General features: G+C 42.7%; 5 protein-coding genes across 5 annotated transcripts; 1 reads left to right on the top strand and 4 right to left on the bottom strand.

The window, feature by feature from the left end:
• Window positions 1-53: 53 nt before the first annotated feature.
• PHALS_02297 (uncharacterized protein) lies at window positions 54-635 on the bottom strand (the record flags this gene model as incomplete). Its single annotated transcript, XM_024716770.1, has 5 exons — window positions 54-83; window positions 149-208; window positions 307-347; window positions 419-555; window positions 616-635. The coding sequence occupies 5 exons, from the start codon at window positions 633-635 to the stop codon at window positions 54-56; spliced, it is 288 nt and encodes a 95-aa protein (XP_024582336.1).
• A 268-nt stretch (window positions 636-903) lies between these two features.
• Window positions 904-1704, bottom strand: PHALS_14852 (uncharacterized protein). The gene has a single exon (XM_036407100.1). It carries the CDS (start codon window positions 1669-1671, stop codon window positions 1444-1446), a length of 228 nt encoding a protein of 75 aa, XP_036263359.1. The 5' UTR covers window positions 1672-1704; the 3' UTR covers window positions 904-1443.
• Window positions 1705-1940: 236 nt separating this feature from the next.
• PHALS_14853 (uncharacterized protein) lies at window positions 1941-3094 on the top strand. The gene has a single exon (XM_036407099.1). It carries the CDS (start codon window positions 2332-2334, stop codon window positions 2551-2553), a length of 222 nt encoding a protein of 73 aa, XP_036263358.1. The 5' UTR covers window positions 1941-2331; the 3' UTR covers window positions 2554-3094.
• Window positions 3095-3134: 40 nt separating this feature from the next.
• PHALS_02296 (uncharacterized protein) lies at window positions 3135-3899 on the bottom strand (the record flags this gene model as incomplete). The annotated part of the gene is made up of 1 exon (XM_024716766.1): window positions 3135-3899. The coding sequence occupies one exon, from the start codon at window positions 3897-3899 to the stop codon at window positions 3135-3137; it is 765 nt and encodes a 254-aa protein (XP_024582333.1).
• A 989-nt stretch (window positions 3900-4888) lies between these two features.
• PHALS_02295 (uncharacterized protein) lies at window positions 4889-5785 on the bottom strand (the record flags this gene model as incomplete). Its single annotated transcript, XM_024716765.1, has 1 exon — window positions 4889-5785. One exon carries the CDS (start codon window positions 5783-5785, stop codon window positions 4889-4891), a length of 897 nt encoding a protein of 298 aa, XP_024582332.1.
• Between the last annotated feature and the right edge of the window lie 3732 nt (window positions 5786-9517).

The raw sequence follows: 9517 nt of genomic DNA, 5'->3' as shown, positions 1-9517 counted from the left end.
CGAGTACTTTGGTCTCTTAACGGATTAGCACAATTTGACCGCATAATGTATGCCTAATTTGGCAGTGCGAGCAACTGCAACATCTGCCATTTTGACTTAAACCATTGGCAGCATCCCGAAGATTCTTTAGTCTTTAGAGCTTACCCACCTCGGTCTCGTAATATGCAAACAAACTTCGTCCACCATCACGTAGTGCCAGCGCATACCGCTGATTTTATGAAGAAGTCCCGTCCCTCCATTCACACTTTATTTTGAAGTGTCGTAAGAAAAACGGAGGGTGGCCCATCAATCGACACTGACAAACACCGGCTGTTTCTGTCTATAACGACGCCGACCATTGCGATTATCTGCATTATAATTACCAGACATCAACGCTGGTTGCATTAAAAAAATGATGACTTTGAATCAGACGACATACTATGTTTGAGCAGGTCAATTGAAATGTCTCTCCTATCGCGGTGCTGCACTAAAGTGCCTATCAACACACAGCCTCCTAGTTTGAAAACCGCTGCACGTCTTGTTGATGCTTCATCTGAAGAATGGCGGATTGCGAGGCTGTCGTAATCTCTCTTGTTAAGATATATTTTTCTTCACCCCTCTAGACGGTAGACAGACCCTACGATCAGTTTCGACATACACTTATTAAAGTCATTTATAAAGTAGGTAAACCAGCTTATTTCCACAGCTGTTGAACGGTCGTCAAGTGTGTCATCATTTCGAGAGTAGCTGAAGCTACGAGCTTAGTAAATGTGCCCATTGATCGTAAGACGAGGTCAATAAAACAACTAGTATTCTATCCTCCTGGAGGATACAGACTGACAGGGCTCAAGCGTAAAATTGACAAAAAGTCCCGCCAATTGTGATACTGGGCACCTCGCACAGTTTGGCTCTACGAGCAAGGCACATCATTTATTGGGTTTTCGCCGCTAGGAGGAAGGACTAGGCGAAAACAGAGTCTAAACGCTTCTCGGTGTTGTTTGACAAGCGGTTTGACTACAAGGTGCATTATATGTTGTTTACGGCCACACTCCAGTAGTTTCGAAAGTTGTGCTTTGCAGTACATGCCAGGCATCTTTAGTCTTGGTATCTTTCCATAGTTTCCTATATTCATGAAAACAAGATTTATTGATGTATCAAAGGATAAAGATGGAATTTACGTAAAAGTTTGACCACAGAGTCCGTGGCTCGTTTCATAGCTACTCTAACCGCTGTCTACCTTATCTTCATAATCATCACGGTCTCATACCCATACAATTGTTTGCCAATGTGCCGAACTCCGTTCAAGCTTGTCCTTGTATTGATTGCGGTCTGAAAGCATGCATATTGATCTAGCCACCATGCGAATAACCAAATGTCTATCATAGCCTTGCGAGTATTAGGAAAAAGAAGACTTTGTGGTATGAAACCAACAGATAGAATCAGAACCTGTGTGTTGAATTATGCTCATGCTATCATCACGCGCCGTATTCTCATCGGTGGGCTACGTATCAAGTTTTCGATCGAGACTCCAAGAAGCTGTATTTGGCCGATTGTTGCCGCTGTATTTGCGATATGTGTGCATATTAAGGGGCGAGAAAAGCTAAAATCTTTGGTGACCAAGCAGAGAGCTAAAACTTGCTGCATGATTGATCGTATCAAGGGGAGGGCAGAAGTGGAAGCCGATTGACGCATGAACTGTTAAAGATAAAAATAGCTGAAGACTTGACCATACCAAATGCGTCTATCAGAGGATTCTCAGATGACCAAGAATTCTGGTTTCATGACACAATTGAGTCTTTGTGTAATGAAACCCAGTAATTGGTGAGAGGGCAGGATCTAGAATTACCCAATCAAATATGACTTTCCTCTATGATGCTAGAGATTCTAGTGCTTTTGCTTATGATATCGCCTCGTGACTGTTTTCCATTGAACCATATCGAAGCAAACAAAATTATTTAAAGCTTACGAAGACGACTCTTCAATGCAATAGGCAATTGATCAATGTGACAAAGGGGTTTCTGCGAAACACCTTGTAACTTCGTGCTCTTAAAGGACACTGCGGTCGTTTGCCGGAACTTTGCTCGCTATTTTGATAAGATCATTGTATAGGTTATCAATCAACTTCAGGTAGTTATACTTTGTTCGTATGGATCCACATAGTCAATAACAGTAATTTTCGAGCGCAAACTTGTTTGCTCGTGTGGCAACGAACACGTTTTGATGCTAGCTATCTATTTCACATTCACAGTCGTGCTAGACACGATAAGCGGAAAGGGATCATTGCAATATCGCACGTGTGGTAGTTCCAGCACAGCAAGACAAGTGGAGAAAATGAGCTTGCGTTGATCTTGTATGGCCTTAAACTGGGCACAGCTATTCCAAGTCACACTGCCAAGCTCAAGGAGTTCCAACTCATGCAGTTTTTTTCAAGTCGACTATCTTAAAAGTACATTCAATGGTTTATGCAGAAGATTTGTTGATGTGAGCGACTTTCTCCAAGTCATGGACATATTCCAATGCTGCATGGAAAAGTGGTGGAGCTCAAGAAATTTGAGGTTGCGTATTACGCATTAGGTAACAAGAGGGTCGTGGGTACCAGCTAGAATGATCTATAAGATGCTAGACAGACACAGACTAATGTGGCACAATCGCCCATTGCCCAAGTTACTCGAAGAGATATTCTCTCGGCACCACGAAATGAGCAAATTAGCTAAGCGATAGGCTGGGTAAGCAGACGTTGAGCTCCCAAAATGTGTCATTAGCTGTGCATAACAGATCGTCCTTGCCTCATGTAAGAAAAACAGGTGTGATCAAATCTCACGATTAGTGCACAGCACCTTTTCTTCTCTCTCCTACACTTGATGACATCAATATCGTGGAAAGTAAGGAAGCTTCTTTTCAAGGTCTGTCGTTTAAACGAAGACATTTAAACTTGAGGATAGCCTTTTTCGAAGCTTGTATAAAATGTGCTGATGACCACCACCCCTTTCAAGTTCTGGACATTATGTGTAAAGAACAGTTTCTACGGACTTCTGCAGAACAATGTCAAAACAAGAAAGTAAAATTGACAAGAACGTATTGATGCATTCACTTGTTTACATCTCTGCACTTTTCACGACTACTTGAAACATCAACATTAGGTTAACAAACGCCTATTATTGGCGTCGTGAACACTTGGACGAGCTAGAAGGAGAGGTCGAAGGTGGTGTAGGAGCACTGGCCTCTTTACCAACTTCACCGCTTGATACAGGAGTGCTCGTTGTTGTCGTTGGAGTGACCGTCGGAGTTGTACTGGTAGTATTCGTAGTATCCGACGTGCCAGCTCCATCTCCAGATGGCTTTCCAATGCCAGAGCCACCTTCAAGCCACACACAATCTGTGTACACTTGCCACTCGGTAGCATGCACAGCAATCCAGTGGATTGTCATACGATTAGCGTTTGCACACTTTGCCTTGTCGTATGGTATTTTAGCAGGAATTGCGGGGTACTTCGCTTGACAGTCGTATTCAAACAGTACCTTCTCGTCGTCACACCTTATCTCGCATGGACCAGGGTGAGTAAAACCCGTATATTCAAGCTGAGCTGGTAACTTGGAGCGACTGCCTTCTTTGTAGGTCGTGAGACCACAATGCGGATCAATTTGATCACTATATAGTTTCTGGTTCTTTGAAATGAACGCATTAAGGGATCCACCACCTTTTGTGTCCAAATTTGCTTTGATCGTGTTCACAGCTCCAATCGGTCCATAACCATACTTTGCATTATCAATCGCACCAAAAATATCTCCTTTGATTGTACTGCCATATCCATTGGATGGATATCCTTGAGTCCATTGGGCAGCAGGATCGACGATATAGCCGTGACTCATTACGAGCGGAATCGCAGTAGCTCCGATGGCAACGAGTGCGATAATCTTCATGGCTTTTACTTCGTTGCCTTGATTCGAGTGTGAAAATGTAAGTGATGAGTGAAAATGGCGTGCAGGCTAATTTTTGACTTAATGCTCGAATGTAAAGGAATGTCATCGATGTTTTAACGGTATAGACCTTGAAATTGCCATCCTACCAGCTTTCTTTCATGAGATCGTGACATAGAGAGAGTACAAAAGAAAGACGACCATGTAAAAGAACATCGATTTCGATTCTGAAGGTCCTTTTGAGAGATTATCTTGTTGTTCTTTATTGCCAGATGGATCGAAAATTCTCGAGCAATCATGATCGACTGTGCCAGTATACAACAGTAAAAATCTCGTCTCCTTCGTGTCCCCTTCTTGCTGAATTGGAATCAAACTCTTCTGCTCTTCAATCAACGTTTTTATCAAACAGCAACCTTAACAATTGCACAGATGGTAGAAAGCCAACAATTGATCTCTTGAAATGAAATTAGAATACAGTTTGTCGTAGGTAGTCACTATTTTCTGTCTTTGTAGCATTCGAATCAACCAGCTTACCTAAGCGAATCTTGCATTGATATCACCATCTCGTTGTCGATTGCATTTCACTGTCATGACGTCTATCACTAAAGCAGCTGATGAGCTGATATTCACTTGGTCATTTCCACGAGATTCATGTGTCGGGTAATATCTACATGAAACATTGTTCTTGACAAACACGTCATTTTTCTCTCGTCAGCTGTAGAACTTTGTTTATAAGATTATTCGAATGACAATCTATAGATGTTAATAGTAAGATTTCTTTGAAGTAGATTAGTGTCCAATCTCACGGTCAGGTTACTAATGTAGTCGCGATTCTGTCCTGAAGAATCTAGAAGAGATGTGCGAATTTGGCACTAAGCATCAGTATATTAACAAGTGTTCAAGGATTGATGATGGATGTGAAAGAACTTTAGAACTGGTGCAGCTCAATTACTCACGGAACTTACAAATATGATTGACAAATCGAGTTCGACCTAATTGCGACGGACACACTTCGCGCCGGTAGTCTCGGAGGATGTACTCGGAGGCGCAGAAGACGAGGGAGTGGGTGGAGTGGCGTCTGAACTTGTTGGCGGTGTAGTGGTGGTCGGAGGTGTGGAAGTAGGGGTACTATCGGGTGTCGAGGGTCCGTAGGAATCACCTGTAGACACAATCGCTTCTTTACCAACTTCCTGAGAAGCAGGAGATGTCCTTGAAGCAGGACTAGGAGAAGCTGATGATGTCCCGGGGGTGGTGGTAGTTGTCGGCGTCGAGCCACCAGAACTTACTTTTAAAGGAGCTTCGCCTCTACCAGATCCACCTTCTAACCAAGCGCAATTTGTATATACCTGCCATGGATCTCCATGAAGAGCAAGCCAATAAATTGTCATACGATTAGCGTTAGCACACTTTGCTTTATCATACGACATTATAGCAGGAATGGCCGAAAATTTCGTTTGGCAGTCGTTTTCGGACAACACAATTGTGTCATCGCATCGTACTTCACACGGTCCTGGATGAGTAAATCCTGAATACGTCAATTGTGCCGGTAGCTTTGATCGAGCCGTGTCTTTGAAGGTAGTGAGACCGCAGTCTGGACTCATTTTGTCACTGTAAAGCTCTTGGTTCTTTGTGATGAAGTCTCCGAGTGATTTGTAGCCCTTTGAAGGGAATACATCAATGAAAAAGCTTAACGTACCGTTGGCTCCATAACCGTATTTCGCGTTATCATACACGCCCCAGATCTCATTATCGACTGTAGCACTGTAACCATTAACTGGGTAGCCCTCGGGCCATTGAGCTGCGGGCTCTACAAGGTAGCCGTGACCTTTAACAGTTGGCAATGATACGAAGATGATGGCTCCAGTCACAACAAGAGCAAGATTCTGCATGATTGGTGTCCGATATCTACTCAACTAAATCTCTGAAAGTGATTCAACAAGAATTGACATGACTCTAGAGTATTTCATATGACAAGTGAGTGTAGAAATTGTTGAAATTTTCGTAGAGAGAGTTTTCTATCATATGACCTGCGGGATTTAGGGTCCAATCTTTCGACCTTTTCATTACTGAAGATGAACGATGTAAAGAAGCGCTTCGAAGCATTTCTATAGCAGTAACTTTTTTCTAGTTTTCCACATGCTTTGAATGGTTCAAGCAATATCAAACTTATTGAACTGCTCAACCAGACGATGTCTCTCCTCACCACGTAATTTTATAGATTGACTCATGAGTTTGTCTAGGCGTACTGGTTCTGTAATGTTACATCATGCGATCATTCAACGTAAGTTCAAAACGAGAACTTTAGAAGAACAAGCTTTAGTAAATCGGGTCGAGTATGTAGCAGAATAGAAACAAGTGATGAATCTACTTATTGCAATTTGATTAATGTCATGAACCTGGTATTCTGATAGTATACGTGCTAGGTAGACATTCAAGGACAAGCGACTTAACAGGCTGGATGTACAGAAAGTGAGTGTCTTGTCGTCAAATTGCTGACAGCACCACACGCATGTACGTATCTGCACTATAGATCTGCAAATCTCACGACCGCTTCCAATCATACCCTAGACGACGCAATTGCAAATGCTACGTCATGTTCTTTAGCAGCCTTTTTCAGGTGTCGAATATTTTATTGATATACGACGCTGTTGAGTTCTCGTTTGACGATATTAAGATTTACGATTGGTCCACGAAAGCTCTACGAATGTACTCATCAAATCCAATTTATTATGTTCACTGAAAAGCGTTTCGTTCATCCATGCAGTAACTGCATTGAAAGGCGACATCCCCTGCGTGTAGAATCTAACTCGTTCACAAGAACGTAAGGGAGTGTACAGGGAAGGCTGAATTCTTCTGGTACTATGCATACATTGGTCCATTACTAATCCTGAAAACTTTCACACCTCTTTGCGTCAGCTGTATCAGCGAAAAAATGTGGTTCTATCGCATGGTTTAAGATCTGTACATGGAATATGCAGCTAAACAAATGATTCAGATGATCGCATTCGATTTTCAAGCTTCAATCTTACTGCTAAAGGTTGTCTTGTAATCTCTGATTGCGGTTTATTTGGAAATGTAGGCCTAGTTGACCAAGGGTGGCTTTTGCCATAGTTATGAACATGCATATCGATTTGTGGAAATCAAATTATACTTCATGCTTGAGCGTGAGAGTTTACTCGTCACTGGCCGTAAACGCGGCTAGTAGCATGTATTATATCATGTCAAGTATATTATTAAGATTTTCTGCACGTGCACATCCATCTCTTTCTTCTTTTTATCATGTTGACGACCGGATATCAGTCGTCGCACGAGATAAAGCCGTACACTCGAGACATATTTGAATGCACTGGAGGAAAAACTCTAGACTTATAAGTTATCGGCCACGTTTGAGACTAATGGCGTTATAGTAGTAAGTCAGAAATCAATTTCGCAATATCAATGGTTCTTACACTTCGAAGAGCGATGGTGGCTGCATTTCGAGAACTTGGCTTCAGTTCCTGTATGTTTTGATATGAAGTACACAGATGTTGTGGGAAGACATAATTTTCAATGAGCGGTACGAGATTGATCTCACGAATGTTATGTCAGTTGTCAAGCAATGTAGTCAAATCTCACCCACTGACCAGGCCGGCAACCTAAATGACGACTACCTCATCATATCAATGTCGAAAGAGCTAAATTTTCGAAACCGGCTTTGACACCTTACACAACGTGATGTTGAATGTAACTTAAATTACTACATATGGATGGCGAATTCCGACATTCTGTGAAAGTCCTAGCTCAACGCCGACGCACGAGATGATTCATTACCCAATTGCTTCAGCATTCACGTTATCAATCAACTGGACAGCGCATTTCTGATGATATCCTGTGTGAGGTCATTTCGATAAGCAGTCGAGACAAAGTTAATGAACAAGCTCTTTTCTTTCCGCTATTCAGACAAGTGCAGCGTTGTGATATGAGAGACAGTAAGTACTGGTTACTGATGGTCCTGGCCGCTTTTGCACATCTTACGAGTCTCATCGGACCTTAGGTACAAGTAAGGTATGGGGTACGTATCTGTTATGGTGGACAAATCATTCGGACTTAGGGCGGATTCAAAAGACCGGATACGTATATGTATCTGTATATTATATTCCGTAAAATAGGTCCTAGGCTGCTAGCCTCGCGCAATGCGATGAAGCGTATTTTGTAATTATGACTAGCAAAACCATCAAGAATTTCAAATTTTAGCCAAGCGAGAGCTTTAGTTACATATACAGAATCACCTGTGCAGGGTGTGCGGTAGCCTATTCGCACTTTGCAGCATTTGTCAATTTGATGACCGAGTTTGCATAAGACACTATGCTTTGTGAGGATGCAACATTATATGTTTGTGCAGGAACACTTAACAAGCTTCTGTCATTAGATTGCCACAAGAGGGTAGCGCGATTGACGGCCGAAGGACTAGAAGCGGATATATCTCACCTTAGGCGTTCGCTCACCAGCTATGAACACGCGCTTTATGATATATGAATGAATGTCCACGTAGACGCCTGTGAAAGCACAACCGGTTTTCACAGTGCTCACTACATCAATGCTGCTTTCGTTGATCGCCGAACACTTGAGAGCAAAGATATAATCTTCTTTATTTGCTCCCAACGTGTTTGACGATCACAAGACATTAAGGTGGTCATATATTCTACCCTACTCCCAAGGAATCAGCTGGCGCCCCGCAAGCGAGAGCAAGCATAAAGGTTGCTTACAAATGGGAGGGCTAGGTAAACGAGGCATTCCTATCATGTGTCCTACTCAAGAGACAAATGTTGCGAGTATTCGCACCGCCTTACCAAGCTCAATGCATGCGGTCATAAATTGTGTCTCCCTCACGAAAAGATTGGTGGGCTGTATTTGAATGTTGAAAGCTTTCGTAGCCTGCATGGCGGTAAATCTTCTTTAAAACGGAAATGATAACTGCTTTTGGGAATAGATACAGCCGCGGCTCGTGCCGCGTCAGCGCGACTGCATTCAAGGTACCGGAGAGTGTCTTATTGATTGCGGAGCGGAATAATCCGAAAACATTGGTTAGGGATCGAAATATGGTTTCTCGAGCACGCCAGATTTAGTGGGCTTCGTCCGTACATAAGAGGACTAAAGCAATCTCTTAGCTGCTGAAACTGTGGCACCGGCTGATTTTAAATATGTGGGTGTACCAACCATTAACGCTGTGCGTATCCCCGTCTCTTTAAGTTGAGAGATGCGAATGACCGAGTCCCTATGCCAAGTTCTCCGCAATAAACATCGAGCATCAATCGGCGTAGGGTGACCTCCTTAAAAGATCGTATCGTAAATCGCAGAGGTCGAGGTTAATGCAACCGAGCCCTATAGCAACTATTTTTCTTTATAGAAAAGAAGGCTCACAGTCCAGGTGCGCTGATTGCACACATCGATGTCCACAGCTTTGACAAGCAAAAAATCCCGAACGACTTCGATATCGTGCAACTACCCGCGAGCTACGGTTATTAGAACAAGTAGAGAGTATGCGAAGGCACTGCAGATGCCGACTGTGGATACCGTTTTCTAGCATCTCAAAACATACCACATTGTAGGATTTAGATAATTTTTTGAATTCCATTACATAG

The sequence above is a fragment of the Plasmopara halstedii genome (assembly GCF_900000015.1).
Source record: "Plasmopara halstedii genome assembly, contig: Scaffold_1878, whole genome shotgun sequence".
Classification (NCBI taxonomy): Eukaryota; Oomycota; class Peronosporomycetes; order Peronosporales; family Peronosporaceae; genus Plasmopara; species Plasmopara halstedii.
This window is presented reverse-complemented; position numbering and strand designations above follow the sequence as displayed.

Excerpts from the sequence above, each read along its gene's own strand:
- PHALS_14852 (XM_036407100.1), bottom strand. The coding sequence starts at position 1,671 with ATGCGTCAATCGGCTTCCACTTCTGCCCTCCCCTTGATACGATCAATC.
- PHALS_14853 (XM_036407099.1), top strand. The coding sequence starts at position 2,332 with ATGGCCTTAAACTGGGCACAGCTATTCCAAGTCACACTGCCAAGCTCA.